At 42.3% G+C, this 17,085-nt stretch overlaps 1 protein-coding gene across 1 annotated transcript in view; it reads right to left on the minus strand.

Moving 5' to 3' along the window:
• The window catches only part of kcnh3 (potassium voltage-gated channel, subfamily H (eag-related), member 3), a 173,386-nt gene that overhangs the window by 41,786 nt on the left and 114,515 nt on the right, over positions 1-17,085 (minus strand). The window contains exons 3-5 of the mRNA XM_006805841.3: positions 8,425-8,559; positions 3,704-3,843; positions 606-855 (exon numbers count right to left, since the gene is read on the minus strand). Of these exons, the coding sequence (XP_006805904.2) occupies positions 606-855; positions 3,704-3,843; positions 8,425-8,559 (525 nt within the window). The remainder of the gene's footprint in view (positions 1-605; positions 856-3,703; positions 3,844-8,424; positions 8,560-17,085) is intronic.

Below are 17,085 nucleotides of genomic sequence, written 5' to 3' on the forward strand. Positions count from 1 at the left end.
TAGCTTTTTGGAAGAGAATGGGAATCAGGCCATTAAGCTTATAAGGCTACTAAGAAAACCACGGCTGAGGGAGACCAGGAAACACAAGGAATGGAAACTAGACCAGTGGAAGTCTAGACTCTCGTCCAAAAACGTCAGTGTGAGCTTCTTGATTTAAGATGCTGTATTTTATGAGATACAGCAAGTGGCAACAGAAGATTGAGGCGAAGCTCTGAAAGACTGTGGAAAGACTTTGCTGGAGATTGTTGGAGATGTTTTCAAAATTCAAAGCACAACTTGACCCCTACAACCTCCACAACACCCTACTGAGACACAGTTTCTTGTCTAGTTTGAGTGAGACCACCATCATTTTTCAGGAGCAAAATGAGCCAAAAACACATTTCTTTTGACCAAGAAGCAGACTGACAGAGTGACGAGTTAGACTACAGAGTGAAGGAAAAGTCCTCAGCATTTGTTAAACAATGGTACAAAACATTCAGGTTTCATTTTCTTGGTTCCTACTTTGTAGGTGTGTCCAGTCTTTCTAAGACTTCTTGCTAAAGGAAACAAGTTCTATGGATGGTTAGAAGAAAGCACCAACATGAGAAGACGGCACACTGTCTTACCTAAAATGAAGAGGATCTCGACGAGGATGTCGCTGACGCTGGGCGTGCGTGAGGCGCTGCCTTCATCCCACCCTCCCCCGACTGTGAAACACACGTTATAGGGCACAGTGACGGCCACGTAGAAAGTCGCCAGCAGAATTAACCAATCCCAGCCGGCCTTGAAGGTTCCATAGTGGAGCAGGATGAAGCGAGATTTCTGAATGGCTGCTACTTTGTATTCCGGGATTGGAGGCTTCTCCCCAAACATGTTCTGGATTGAGAGGGAGACAGATGTCAACAGCTCTCTCGTTTCAGGTTTTTACATCTTTCTCGTTGTCCCTCTGCCGGGCCACGATAACACGGCCCTGTGCACACACTTATCGAGCCACTTCAAGCTTCGAAAGCCCACACTGTGCAGAGGCGTTATAAAAATCCACAGGAGTGGAGATTTCAGATTCATTCCACTTGATATAACAGTGCAGCCATGAAAGCAGTTTCAACCATTCATAAGTGGGTTATTGCTTTTGCAGAGTTTTAGTAAAGTCTACAAACACTGACAAAATGGTTTTCCCAGCACTAAGAAAGAAGAAGAGATGTGGGACCACTGGTTCCAAGCATTAACTTTCACACCTGTGAAATATGTTTTTATGAAAAAGCCCGAGTTGTTATGATTACCATGATTTTTGCATGTCCAGCATAAACCATTTATAAACTGTACAGATAGGCATTTAGTCTGAAATACAAATGATACAGTTTCATTTTTCTAATGCGATTGTTGTTTTGTTGGGTTTGTTTAATGAGCTCCATTGTAACGTAAAGGTTTTTTGTATTCTGGACTATTTTTATGTGAGAAAGTCAACACGTAATGGAAAAAATGATTTGTTTTAAAGCATAATGAGCAAATCAGGAATCACCTGGTAGCTGATAATCTGTTCATTAGTGAAATTTAGAGTAGATGTTTATTTACTGGCAGTGAGATTTTTATATTAGTGAATCACTGGGTAAAGTTTAGCTCAATATTATCTGATCTAACTCATACATCCATTAATTCCTGATTGACTCTGCAGACACTGAACATTTATTACTGATTACATAGAGCCTGAATCATTTCTTTGATTACTTAATTAAAGAGTCATTCTTTGGGTAACGGTGAGATTCTCATTAAGTAATAAAGACCTACTGAGTAAGAACTGGGTGCTTCATAACATGAACCTCCCATAAGATATTTTTTTATGTCCTGACTGCTTTTTTTAGCCTGGGTCAGGAGTCATTAGAGTTTCTAGATCATTAGCTATCACGTGATTCCTCGTTTGCTTCTCAGTTTTTGTACACAAGTTATAAATTTCCCTCTTTTGAGAAGTTAAAAAAGCAAATAATGATCGCCCTGGGTTGGTGGTCATTGAACATGCAGGGTGCAAACTGCATCGGTCTGCATGTTTCCTAATCACTGACATCAGCTAAATGTAGATCAGCTTTACCACGGAGTAAACCAAAACCAAGCATAGTCCTCTTGTCCTTCACGCCATCTGTCAGGGTGTGCGCTGCCCGCTGGACTGCAGCAGACCTACAGAGAGGTCAGCTCACTAACACACAGCCATAATCATCATCTCATGTGATTTCAGGTCTGAGCAGTAATGATAATTTCCCATTTCATAACATTTCGTTGCCAGTTTGCAGTGTTCTTCTTCTCTTGGCTCTTGACAGAGGCGGTCGCACTTTCTCCTTCTCCCTCTCCTTCATCTTCCCTGCTTGGCTTCTCATGTCTTTTGTATAGTCTCGCTTATTCTCTAACCCTAAGAGAGTCTCCCAGACTTGTTGTCCTAAAACCTAAAGAAGAATTATGGATTTAATCAACTGGTCCCTTAACAAAACTGACAACTCTGGGCTTGGGAGAGCCTGATTGTCCTGCGGAGACGTTTGCTGCTGGATACTCATCTTTCCTCATGTTGTGCATTTTCCATTGTTATACCTCTCTGACCTGTCTTCCCCATGTGATGTTGTAATGTATGTATGGTTGGAAGGGTAAGATGGCGCTGGCAAAGGTCAGCAGCCTTAACCCAACAAATTTCCCACGCGTGGGACTAATAAAGGTTATCTTTATCTTTTGCTTTTTGACACACAATCATTAACTCAAGCTGAAATATTTGGATTGTGTTGTCTCTGTTACTTTAAACCACTAACCTGCACCAACAGCCAGGTGCACTGCTTTAACGCTCAACTCTTTTTCAGTCTGAACTCATGCTAAGGCAAATAATACAAGCTACTATGCTATCAGTGGCTGGCCCGTTGTTTAGTTCAGGGACTGCTGTTGCAACTAGGGAAGCAATTAAACTGACTGCTTTTCATCATAATGAGGCAATAACCTTTTTTTTCTCCCATCTCCAGTCTTTGGAGAATCTTTTCATGGCTGCATAACATGTATGTGAATTAAAAGTTTTGCATGAATAAAGTAAACTCGTGTTTTTAACTCTGTCACTTCAGTGTCATCACCAGTGCCAAAGTCCCAAGTGTGAAGCAAATGACTGAATGAGAGGCAGTCTGGAGCCAGCCTGGCATACTATAACACTTCCTCTGGCATCCAAACGTGTTCTCGTTTTTATTCTAATATGAAAAGAATATTCCTGGCCACAAACTTAGCCTGCAGCCAGTGAATTTACATACCTAAATTTAATGCTTCTCACGTAAACATAGTGGAAATACTGCTAACCCACCCAAGCCCTACGCTTGATGTTTATCCAAAAAAAACTCCTCGAATTAGTCAGCAACAGCTCCACACTTCACTGTGTCCACATCGCTGATTGAACGGACTGGAATAACTCACATAAAACTGACATGTAACAAAAACATTTGATGTAAGCAAAGCTTATCATAGACATACAGTCAGAGCTATATGCTGTTTAATGAGCGTTACAGTGTTGTCCTCATTCTGGGACTTCCACAGCAGACATGGTTAATGGTAAAAAAGAAATACATTGACTTTGTTAGTGTGCAGCTTGTTTCACATGTAAGGAAACTCCAGACGCTGGCAGCTTCATGGGTTGCTGCAGAAAGATGTTAACCACACAGAGAAACCTCAGTCATGTAGATGTAGCTGTAAATATAAAAGCAGAGAAACTCACATTGTTGATCTTGAGCTTGCTCTTGTCTTGTTTCTGCAGGTGTCCTGACAGGTGATAGAGCACAGCTCTGCTGCGGCGCCGATTGGCGTTGAAGCCCGGAGGGCGAGTTACCTGATGCACCTCCAGACCCGTCTCTTCATCTGTGGAGGAGACAGAAACATGCTGAGCTTTGATGCAAGAAACGAGAGGAATTTAAACCAGTTTCTGTCTCATCCGCTGCATGCCGATTAAAGCGCACTCATAGCTCAGAAGTAATGCTTTGACTGCTATCTTTTTATTTGTACGTGTAAGGCTGTGAAAACACAACATAAAGTAAAGAGGTCTGTTTAGGACACGCTCACAAAGTCTGTGAAAAACTAGAAAAGCTGAGATGGACTGATGGAAGGTTGCTTCTTTTTCATATATTTTGTTTCGCTCTATTTCAGATCAAAGCTAGATGTATGTGGCCCACGATGAGTTTGACACCCCAGTCCAGGTCCAGGTCAAAGTTTATCTGGGTTAGGGTTTGTTGAGGATTGGATATTAACCCGACCTATAACTTGTATAGGAATTTCTCTCACTTAGGTATTAATCACGTTATTGTAGTGGTGCCACTGGCACTCATACTTAAGACAAATGGTAGGGGGTGTAGTAAGGATGTTGGGGGAAACAGTAACTCCAGAGGACCAGTCTTTTGTCTCTTCGAGGACTCTGGGAAGTAGCAGGGGAGTGTGAACCTTAAGGTGTGAAACAGCTGTGTACTGCCTTTTGTTCCTGGAGAAGATATTTAACTGAGAGCCATGCTAGGCTCAGGGAGACTCTGCTGACCGTCTGTCCCGCGGCCATGCAGGGGCTCCACAAGCTTGTTTGTATGTTGTCTTTGTGTGCTTGGATTAAAGAATGTTAGCTACCGCTCACCGCTCATCTGCAGGCTTTATTTAAGTGGAAAACGTCCACAACAAACTCTATATGGGACGCTTGTAATCTCATCAACCAAATGAACTGTTGTTGAGATACATGAAAAAGGATGAAGCCTTCTGAATGGTATTCCCTGACCTGGATTAAAGAATCAGTAATATTTACCAAGACCCACCAAGTATCTTATTCATATCATAACTTTCATCATCATCAAAAAAGAGAGAAAAGGACCGAAACCGAGCGTGCTGAGGGCTCAAGAGATAGATTAAGAAAAAGATTAAAGGAGTTGTTCTTTGTAAAGCTATTATTCAGATAGAAAATATTTCCTCTATTTCCACTTTTAATGTCCTGTTTCAACTGTTGCCCTGTTCATAACATGATTTATTATAACCATGGCTGGAAAGTGCCCACCCAAGTAACCAAATCATTTTCATTTTCAACAAGCAAATTTGATTTGTACATAATATCTTGGCTGGATTTCAGGCGGTTCAGATGGTGTATGAAGAAAAGCATCTGTGCCTCTTTCCACATATACAGCGTGGGGTTATTCAGAGGACCATCACTAACTAACACACACGCACACACACACACGGCCTTAACAAGGTGTGTGTTTTGTGTCAGAGCTGCACCAGCATCTGTTTTGACAGATATACAAAAAGAAGGCGTGTTAGCTGGGCAAAAGTGTAGCTGCAGATATTTTTATCCCTAGAAATTTTAATCTGGGGAGTACGCAGCCATTTTCCCCTGAGCTACGTTATTTCTAATTTTAAAGATATCAGCACTCAAGGTCAGAGAAGGGCGAATGAATAATTTTACAGCTGCTAATACAAGTCTGAGAAACGTCTCCTTGAATGCAGTTTCTGAGACACAGGATGAATTGAATGCACTTTGTTGCTTAAAGCCATCAGACTTTTGCTGTGTTTTCCCCTTCGTGTCTAAAGGACAGTTTGAAGATGAAAATCTCGTCTTTAATGGTTACTCAGCACACAGAAACACTTGTGACATGTTGCCTTATTCTTCACAATCTTTTGCAAACCCACAGTTCTCATTTTGTTCATTTGAAAGTTTACCCTAACCCAGTGGTGAGGCTTCTAACCCAAGCTTTTTATTACCAAATCCCTCACCTGCAAGGAAAAATCCCGGCGGCAGCCAGTGGTTCCCCTCAACCTCTCAGCAGATATACCTATGATGTCAGTTTTTCAGTTACCTCATGTAGAAAATATGGCGCGTGACACCTGACCTTGAGGCCGAGCTCACTGAGCTTCAAACTTGTCGGCGAGTTTGAACAGATACACCTACAGTTGTTGCATTCACAGGAGTCCACGAGGCCCTCCTGTTAGCTTGCCGGGCAGGGTGATGACAGTACCCCATCAGACTCGTGATTTTCATGATTTTCTTTATGCATTTCTTTAATAAATGATTGTAAAAAGTGAGGCACTTGCTTGCACTGGTAAAAAGAGTGATCCTTTTGTTGAATGCAGCTGAGATTTCCCCGCGTTTACATCATTCCTAAAAGGCTGCCAGGGTAGCACGTGTCTAAACTTTTCAATAAGATGCTTTAAACTGTTATTGTGATAATTCTTCTGCTCTCTTATACTAGGACTGTGTTAAATGAGCAGTCTAACATCATGAAAATAACTCCCTTTTCTATGACATAGAGAAAATCACAAGGATTTCATACAGCAGTGGTGCCACTTCAGAGAAGGTGAGCCCACCATCAAGCATTGCAAACAACAGCTCTGAAAAGCAATGTTTAAGAAAAAACACTACAACTCTATATTTCCACTTCATCTCGAGTGCTCTGATTACTTCTCTTCTGGTCTCCTTAGACGATTGCTATTCATCTCTGAAATTATAGTATATGCTGACAGCATTTACAAGGTTAAAAGGAAGCTTTAGTTCAGTATAAATGTGCTGGATTGCTGTTTTTCTTCACACCTTGCAGTGAAATTCAGTACACACACCTGCAAGATATTCACATATTTTACTTTGTACACCTGTTTGAAGCACAGAGAAACATCTCCTGATGCAAGGGTCAATCAATAAAGTTTGCCCTGCGAAAAATACAGCTACGCCCCTTTTTAATGGCCAGGTACCAGGTTATGCTGTTGTTTCTATGTTCTTTAAGCACATGGGCAAACAATGAAAGAGAAATGATAGAGGTGGGTTGACCTGCTTTAGGGCAGGTTTCTTGGTTCGTATACATATTCATTATGCAATGCTACAAATTCACAAGAACCAGATGTTATTATAGAAGCGACAGAAACAAACATAACATATCAGCAGGTTAAGGCATTAAAACTTATTATTAATTACAATTTCTGTGAGCAACATCACTGTCAGTCACAGTGATCTTCTTTCCATTAATAAAGGACTAATACATTGTATCCTATGTTGAAAGAAGGAAGCACGTTTTCTTAGTATTTAGAGAGATCGTGGCTGATACTGGCTAACCAATGTTAGAAAAAACAACTTTAAAATAATCGATGTATGTGCTGATTTGCTTTGACCTCTCCAGCACACTCACACATGTAAACAAACCAGTGCATGCAAATGAATATGCAGGCTGACCTGATCACCCTTTCCTCCGTTCAATATGTAAAACAGTAAAGTGTACAAAGGTAGCATGACCCATACAGTCTAACAGTAGTAATGAAATGATTCTTTATGTCGTGAGCAGAGAAAAATGATTCAAATCTATTTATAAGATGTGCTTTTTAATGTCAGTGGACGCTGCACTTGCCAATAACTGATTCCTGTCTGCCTCTAATTAACATGCAAATATTACCCAGTAATTAAAATTGCAGCCTCGCTCTTCACAATTCAGTATTTTCATCAATTCTCACAATGTGTGCGTAATCTGGTTCTCAATGTACATCTAATACGAGGAAGTCATTAATATTAATGAGTTCAGTACACTGACAGACTCTCAGTGAGATTTACAACGGGGGAAATAAGCAATTCAAATTATTAATTGATGCCTTAATTGTTGTTTGCTTGAAATGACAATAGCTACAGCGGAACTGAAAAGCTGAAGGGCCAAATGTTCTGCCTGCTTTCATCATTTCCACGGGTGAAGAGTAATTAAAATTAGGCTCACACTTTGGCAGCATAATTAGATAACTGCTGACATGAAATGAAACATAAACATGGGGACATCCCTAACACAGAACAGATATTACTTTATGCAAATTTCATGTTATTTATTGAATACTGCCATTCTACTGGCCTGGGACAGATATTCTCAAGTTGCCTTGAGGCGCTAACCACGGCAATATTACACACCAATAATGAGAAATAATAAAATCCACATGAGGAGGTTGAAGGGTTGAAATCACACTCAATTTACCACTGAGGTTACAAAAAATATGAAATCAGAAAAGAATAAGCTTCAATATCAAAATAAAGCCTCTTAATTTGTTTGATATTTGGATTTATTAAACTGCTGACGTGGTCCATGCATATGTTATGGCTTGTTGTGTTATCACTTATTGTTTCCTGCCCTGTTTTCTTATTGTTTTGTTTTAATTGTCTCATGCTTTTACTGACTGTGAAACACTATGGTCAACTTTGTTGTTTTTAATATGTGCTATATAAATAAATTTTGATTGATTTGATTGATTGATGTTTGTCTTGGATTATTTAGTTTAGGTCTGTCTTTCCTTGTTTATTTTTACATGTTTGTAGAACATAATAAAGAACAATTACAAGGATTTCATAGATTTTCTGGCAAATAAATAAAAATGTCCTTTTGGCAGCCATGCCGCTGTCAAAATTTGGGGCCACGACTGTACTGCCAGCTGGCGTCTTTTATACAAACTCACCAGTTTCAGGTCCTTGCTCAGGGTCCTGCTCCTTCTTCTTGTCAGTGATGTCTTTGTGGGACACAAGAAAAAGAACCACCTCGCCCTTCTCATTCTTAATCGGTACAATGTCCAGAAGACACCAGAACTTTGTACCTGGAGAGAAAAATAAATGCAAACCTACAATTAATGTGGGCTTTCGTAATACAAAAGTGGAAGCGGTTAAATCTTTTTCTCCAATGTACCAAATGTTTCGAACTCTGTGTATTTTTAGTCCTATACGTCACTTTTAACAGACAAAGTCTGTGGAAGTCTTTAGTGAACTATTTCTGATGCTCATAAATGTGAGTTATGAATTTAAATGTGAGTTTACATTTTAAACCAAGCGAAACTGTGTCTGACTCATGTTATCTCATTTTTTACATTATTTTAATTTGTTAATTTTCCAATTAGTGGTAAAATAGTGGCATTAACCCACCGCAGACTGCTGTTACCTCAATATTAATGACGTGACCAGCAATGCTTTGTTTAAAAATGATGTTTCATCTGACTGCCTACTGCCGTGCACACAGACTCAGACTCAGAAAAAACCCTGATGAAATTGGCTTCAGGAGCAGATTACTTTGACATTTTAGACAGACATTTCCTTCCATGTGTAGACACAGAACAGAGCAGGCATCAATCACACTGATTAAGTTAAAAATACCATAAAAGAGGAGCTGGGGTGGACGTGGGTTGCAAAGTTGCATGCAGACGCTCAGGAACTGTGGGTAGGCTGAAGTTGCTTAAATAGCCCTAAAATTATTCATAAGGAATCTATTAAAATGTGAGCCATCATCTAACTTGGACTGAGATCAGCTGATCTGCCTGAACAGGCCCGAAATGAACTAAATAGATGAATTTTGTTAGTTTTGAGTGAAACTACATACCTTCACAACATTAATCTTGCGAACTGAAAAATGTTACTTAAGGGTACCTAGTATGTTATTCTCATTTTATACAATATACAAGATCATGTGGTGTGTGTCAGGTTTATATTGTTGATTGTCATTTATGCTTATAAATATTTACTCATATATTCTTAGAGTTTTATAATCGATTGCATAATGATAGAGGTCTGATCCTTAGCAGTCTGCAAAAACTCTGTGTGCCTCCCAGAGCACTCTGGCATACACACATGAGAGAGGTCATGAGAGAGGCCATACCTTCTCTTACTGATTTATGGTATAGGAGGACACCTACTCTGTATCTGGTTAAGAATAAGAGCCCTTTGTTTGAGTGAACTGCTGGACTCCCTGGCACCAGTAGGTGTGGGGAGTCTTCACAGGGTCACATCTTGACCACGCACGCACACGCACACGCACGCACACACACACACACACACACACACACACACACACACACCTACACGACACACAGACAAGGTATTCTTTGTTCACATGTATGCCTGTGTAAGATGTGTATGTTAATGAACTTATGCATAGTCATGTAACCACAATAAAGAGCAGTGTTACGAGGCGGACGAGAGCAACTGGGGTCAAGCGAAGGAACGGCGCTCATCACAGTTCTCTCCCTCGTGCACGAGTAACACAAAGAATTGTCTCATTCCAGCAGCGGGTCTGTGCTAGACAGACCCATCAGTGTGTTTATATTGTAAGGTAAAAACCCTACAACAAGAGAGACGGAGAAAACCCCAACAATCATATGACCCCCTATGAGCAAGTGTTTTGGCAACAGTGGGAAGGAAAAACTCCCTTTTAACAGGAAGAAACTCCAGCAGAACCAGGCTCAGGGAGGGGCGTGGCCATCTGCTGTGACCGGTTGGGGAGTGAGGAGAAAAGAGCCAGAGATCAATAATAATTAATGGTTAAATACAGAGTGGTTTAGAAACCCACTGTGAGTCAAAACCAGGAGTGAAGAAGAAATGTGAGCAAAGTGTAAACTTGCAGCTTTCATTTAAGCAGTTAAACATTGACTTCTTAGTGTCTTTGTTTTTTTTTAAAGTGTTTGCAGTCAGTAACTGTCTGAACTAGAATCTTAATTTGGTTAAGGTTGACTGATTAACTCACCCATTTAAAAACACTCCATTTGTTGGCCTGAAGGAGCTCTTGGGATGCTTTTGCCATAGGAAGTGCTGGAATGTACTATACTGAATGTGAGAGTATGACCCTGTACACATTATTAACACCAGCGATCAGGTCCTGGTCAGGTAGTATTCTTCACATCTTTTATCACTCCTTTCAAGTATCTTGAGGTCTTGTTCGCGGGTGATGGGAGAAGGGAGTCGGATATCGACAGATGGATTGGTGTGGCGGCTGCAGTGATGCAGACGCTGCACCGGTCCGTCGTGGTGAAGAGGGAGCTGAGTGTAAAAGCGAAGCTCTCAATTTACCAGTTGATCTACGTCCCTACCCTCACCTATGGCCACGAGCTGTGGGTAGTGACCGAAAGAACGAGATCACGGATATAAGCGGCGGAAATGAGCTTCCTCCGAAGGATGGCTGGCCTCTCCCTTAGCGATAGGGTGAGAGGTTCGGCCATCTGGGAGGGGCTCAGAGTAGAGCCGCTACTCCTCCACATCGAAAGGAGCCAGCTGAGGTGGTTCGGGCATCTGACAAGGATGCCTCCTGGGCGCCTCCAGGGGTTGGTGTTCCGGGCATGTCCCACCAGGAGGAGGCCCCGGGGCAGACCAAGGACACGCTGGAGAGATTATATCTCTCGGCTGGCCTGGGAACGCCTTAGTGTTCCCCCGGATAAGCTGGAGGAGGTGGCTGGGGAGAGGGAGGTCTGGGCTTCTCTGCTTAGGCTGCTGCCCCCGCGACCCGGCCCCGGATAAAGAGGATGAAGATGGATGGATGGTTTATTCGGTCTTGTCTAACGTTGGTCTTCTTCCCATGGACAAAGCTCTTGTTGACATTTTCCACCAAAAGCAAATTCAGGCTTTTGGACTTACCTCAGACCTAGTCATTAGTCAATTGTTCAATTACTTGTGAGTCTGTGAAAATGGAGAAACGATAAATATCTGTAATCATAAATGGAGTGTTTTTATCATTTTTGAATTAAAGCTCAAAGACTATCAATCACATCTTAGCTATTACTAATTTAGAATAGAGTAGAGCAGACCTAATTGTATTATGAGAGTATGTTCACACTGCTCTTTCAGCATAGAGGGATTTGCTTTGCCATCTAAACCCTTAGAATACACATGGTGTGTTGAGGAGGTGTGGTGGCCCACAGATAACACACACACCTTCACTACAGGAGAGTCGCCTGGCTGCCGTACCGAGTGCTGTGATCACTGCCAAATATAGATGAAATAGCATAATTAAAGCTGCTTGTCTATGTGTTAACAGTATCAGAAATGTATTTAAACTCGAGCTAAATCAGTTCTAAAATCAAGTGATCATAAAAAGTAATCAACACCAGGCTTGGATTCATACATGGTAGAAATATCCTAAAAACCACAGCTGGTCTCAAAAATGCTGCTCTTCCACCTCAAAAATATTTATGCCCAAAATGATGAATAAGTAATCTGATTACATGTACTGTTGTAAAACATTTTATTCTGTTACCAGTGTTCATACATTTAATCACCAGATCACCACAGAACTGGTCAAATGAAATGTACTTGACTGGTATACGTTCAGTTTGTACAAAGCATATGTTCCATAATAATTAATCATTTAAATAAATAAATCTTTAATTTTATATATATTTATAATTTTATATATTACAGTTGTGTTGCTTCATGTCATCCAAGAACCAATTTTTTGAGTACGTAAATCTTTAAAAATGGCCAAAATATGTAATTTATCCTTTTAAAAGCACTTCCTCATGGAGTAATACATATTTGGTTGCCTAGCAACAACGATGATGAGATTGATGTATGTGGGACTGACTCGAAATAAAACGTGTGTAACATGAACCAGTATACACAGATGGTTCCGATACTTTCAGATAATCTTCACGGGGTTTATTGACAGTAGAAAAATAGGTGAATAGTGCATTACCAGCCTTGTCCTTTATATAAGGGTACCAAATAAAACATTTAAGCCCTCTTTACTGTCACATAAATGCATGAAATCAGGCTAAAACTCGCTGCTTTGGTTTTCTGTTACTCATCTAAAGCTCTGATTTGTGATGTGATGGGCTGCAACTGGTACAGTGCACACTGTTTCCTGGAGCTCTGAGACTTGTGCCAGAATAATAAGGGGATCATGTATGTAAATAATACATTTAAACAAGTAGGAGGATTTCTTCAATAAAAACATAAGCCATATTGAGGCCAGATTTGTCCCTGTTTGACTGGAACACGACAGTAAACAACAGTGTTGGAAACAGCATGTGCTCTCTTCTGTTCTACCTCTGTTTGCCTAACTCGAATGATGATATCAGCATAACTTATAATACAAGTTAGAACATTTTAAAAGTAACAGGTTCTCTTTATGTTTGGAGAGCTGATCATAGAAAATTTGGTCTTTATAGTAAAAAATGAAGTTTGCCAAAAACATTTTTGGCAAATCTGATAGAAGCAAACAATTTAGTGCCAACACAAACGGGGCCTATTTGGAAATCACTGAAATAAGAATAATAAATCAACAGCATAAAGAGTGCATGGAAAGCATTAAAGAGGCACTACTGTCTGCTTTTGAGCTCTGCTTTTAATTTGTTTTTGTTTAGATTGAACTGTCAAATTGAGTATGAATGCCTATCAACAGCTACCATGAATCACATCTGATCTCCTCAGAATTATCCAATGATCCTTCTGATCCATGCAGGGCACGAGGATTTTGAAGAATACCTTGAGGAACTAAAATTGTTAAATCAATGATTTGTCCAAATTATATATAAAACATGTGGACTTCACTGTTGTTTTTAACTTCACAGTCAAGCTAAACAGGCAACGATTCAAATATATTAGCAAATAATTATTGACTTGAAAGGAATCATGGCTCTCACTGCCTCTCACCCTATGACATCAAGGATCGTCTAGGGCAGCGATCCCCAACCTTTTTGTGTTTATGTCCCACAATATTTTCACGGACCGGCCTTTAAGGTGTCGCGGATAAATACAAAAAAATGTGTTCTGACAAAACACCCCACCTATCAAGTAACTTGTTGTTACTGCGCATGCGCACAACTCGAAACGGCCATGATTTGTGTGTTAATAGTACACACTTATTATTTGATTCTACCCTGATCTCGTGCGTGCAAAAAAAGGTTAGTGTTATATATTTTACTTCTTTATTACAGTTGATACTTGTTTTCCTTAAGCTGTTGTCAATTTGTTAACTTTTCAAGCTAACATGCATTGTCACAGACCCGGTTCCGGGGACTCGGGGTCCGTGAGCAGTGTGGATTATTATTATTATTATTATTATTTGAGGTGTGTGTCTTCTGCATTGCTGCTGTTCCTGTGCTCCCTGTTTGTGTATTGGCAGGTGTGTGTGGGTGCGGTAGTGATAGGCACCTTCAGGCCTGGTGGGTGTGGCCCTGCCAGCTGACCGATCACATCCAATGATCTTCACACACACCTGACGCTGATCAAGCCTCGTCGGGGGAGCTACTTTAGAGTGTGGTGGAGCTCTCTCCAGCGGGATCATTGAGTGACTACCCATCAGTGTTTTCAGCCAAATCAGTGAGTGCTAGTCTGTCGCTGTTTAGTTGTGTGTTAACGGCTGCCTCTGTGGATTTTCCAGCAGGAGTGCGGGAACACGTATCACAGGAGCGGAGACACGGAGCATGAGCGCTGAGGAGAAGACACGGCATGGGAGTTGGAAACGCATGGGGATTTATTGATTGTGTACTATTTACTTCACTGTAAATAAATGCACTGCATTCATCACACAGAGTCCTGCATTTTGGGTTCTCCTTCCCCACATCCCCCCACATTTGCCCTGGCAAACCATGACATGCGTTTTGTTTTTTGTGCAAAAATACTGCAATTTGGAGTCTCAATTAAAGTCAAGTCTTGATTTAGTGCTTCTAAACTTCTGTAAACTGGCGTACAGCGTAAACCTTGTCAATTAATTTTAGTCCTCCTGCAGTTAGTGGACACCACTCTCCGTTGTTATGTCGAAGAAAGTAATATTGCACTACATACTTGTACCTAAATAAATACAAGCAGGAAGCACGTTTTGATAGTGTGATTTGGCCGTCAGAACGTCCTACACCTATACATATATGTACGATGGAGGCACAAACCACGTAAGGTTGTATATTCTGATGAGGTAGCATGGATTGATAGACTTTACTATAAATTTACGCTATGGTAGGATGTTTTGATTTCAACTCTCGCGACCTGGTACCAAACGACCAAAAACGTACCCTGGGGGTTGGGGACCGCTGATCTAGGGTACCGTTGCTTATTTGCCCATTTGTCTTAGTTTTGGGATTGCTTGAGCAAAATAATTCATATTACCTGAAGTGCTTTTATTGCAACACTGATCAGTTTGCATTTTTGTTTTTCGAAGTTGGTCCCGTCTGTTTACTTACCTGTTATTAAAGGGATTACTGAGAAGCTTGGGGTATTGTAAATCATGTTGATATTAATATTTTATGACTATGTGCTCAGTGAATAAATAATCATTTTGAAATTGTGCTAAAATTGTGCTTAGAAGAGAATTGTCGTGATCTGAGTGAGCCAACTGGATATAAATGTGTTTGTTTCTTTCTTGCTCCTCTGGAGAACTGCCAAAATGTTAATAAGAGCTAGTGAAGAGCGGATAAAAGCACAAAACGCTTCTAATTTGTGACGTGTGCATTTGTGGGAAACAAGTTTTTATAACCTTCTGTTGTTATAGCCTTATATCTCAGAGGAGCAGATGTGTCCTCATCTCCCTGTGCTACTCTTCTATCTATATGTCACCCACTCCCCTTATTATTTATTTGACTGAGCCTTTGCCTCTGTGCCAGCTCACACACACCATTGATTCATTAACAATTAATGAGTGGATGAATGGAGAGAAGGATTTTCTCTGTCTGGCCTTTCACTAGCTTTGTTTCCCTTAAGATTTTTCATTTCTCTGCTTGGCTGTTGCTCTCCTTCTTTCCTCGGCACACTTTTAATCTTTCATTTCTTCGATTAGCTAATTGTCATTAGCCAGAATCAGTTGTTTTTAGTTGGTGAGTTTTGACTTCTTAAGAATGTGACAACGAAACAAGTGAGGTGCAAGAAAAAAAGCTCTTTGGTCAGCTAAAATATATTAATACTACCATTTGGATAGGGTTACCGGGGCCCCGCCCTGGAGCCAGGCCCGGGGAGGGTGCCCGAGGGCGAGCGTCTGGTGGCCGGGCCTTAGTCCATGGGGCCCGGCCGGGCACAGCCCGAAGAGGAGACATGGGCCCATCCTCCCGCAGGCCCACCACCTGCAGGAGGCGCCATAGGGGTCGGGTGCATTGTGTGCCGGGTGGCGGCCAGGAGCGGAGGCCCTGGCGGACTGACCCCCGGCTGCCAAGACTGGCAATAGGGACATGGAATGTCACCTCTCTGGTGGGGAAGGAGCCTGAGTTAGTGCGTGAGGTTGAGAGGTACCGGCTAGATATAGTCGGGCTCACCTCTACGCATGGCTTGGGCTCTGGAACCAGTCTCCTGGAGAGGGGCTGGACTCTGTCTCAGTCTGGAGTTGCCCCTGGTGAGAGGCGGCGGGCTGGGGTGGGTATTCTAATATCCCCTCGGCTTGCTGCCAGTACGTTGGGGTTTTTCCCAGTGGACGAGAGGGTTTGTTCCCTGCGCCTTAGGGTCGGGGAACGGGTCCTGACTGTCATCTGCGCTTATGCGCCGAGTGGCAGTTCGGAGTACCCAGCCTTCTTAGAGTCCCTGGGGGGGAGGGGGGGGGTGCTGGAAGGTGCTCCACCTGGAGACTCTGTTGTCCTGCTGGGAGACTTCAATGCTCACGTGGGTAACGACAGCGAGACCTGGAGGGGCGTGATTGGGAGGAACGGCCTCCCTGATCTGAACCCGAGCGGTGCTTTGTTATTGGACTTCTGTGCTAATCACAGTTTGGCCATAACGAACACCTTGTTCGAACATAAGAGTGTCCATAAGTGCACGTGGCACCAGGATGCTCTAGGCCGTAGGTCGATGATCAATTTTGTAATCGTATCACCAGACCTGCGACCATATGTTCTGGACACTCGGGTAAAGAGAGGGGCTGAGCTGTCAACTGATCACCTGGTGGTGTCAACTGATCACCTGGTGGTGAGTTGGATCAGGTGGCGGGGGAGGACGCTGGACAGACCTGGTGCACCTAAACGCGTAGTGAGGGTGTGCTGGGAACGACTAGCAAAGGCCCCAGTCCGCGAGATCTTCAACGCACACCTCCGGCAGAGCTTCAACAGCATTCCGAGGGAGGCGGGGGACATTGAGTCCGAATGGACCATGTTCATCGCCTCCATTGCCGAAGCTGCTGCATTGAGCTGCGGCCGCAAGGTGGTTGGTGCCTGCCGTGGTGGTAATCCCCGAACCAAATGGTGGACACCAGAGGTGAAGGGAGCCACCAGGCTGAAGAAGGAGTCCTATCGGGCTTGGTTAGCCTGTGGGACTCCGGAGGCAGCCGACAGGTATCGACAGGCCAAGCGGAATGCGGCTCGGGCAGTGGCTGAAGCAAAAACTCGGGTGTGGGAGGAGTTCGGAGAGGCCATGGAAAAAGACTTTCGGACTGCCTCGAAGAGGTTCTGGCA

This window comes from Neolamprologus brichardi, chromosome 16 (genome assembly GCF_056152115.1).
Source record: "Neolamprologus brichardi isolate AB-2024 chromosome 16, ASM5615211v1, whole genome shotgun sequence".
NCBI classification, from domain to species: domain Eukaryota; kingdom Metazoa; phylum Chordata; class Actinopteri; order Cichliformes; family Cichlidae; genus Neolamprologus; species Neolamprologus brichardi.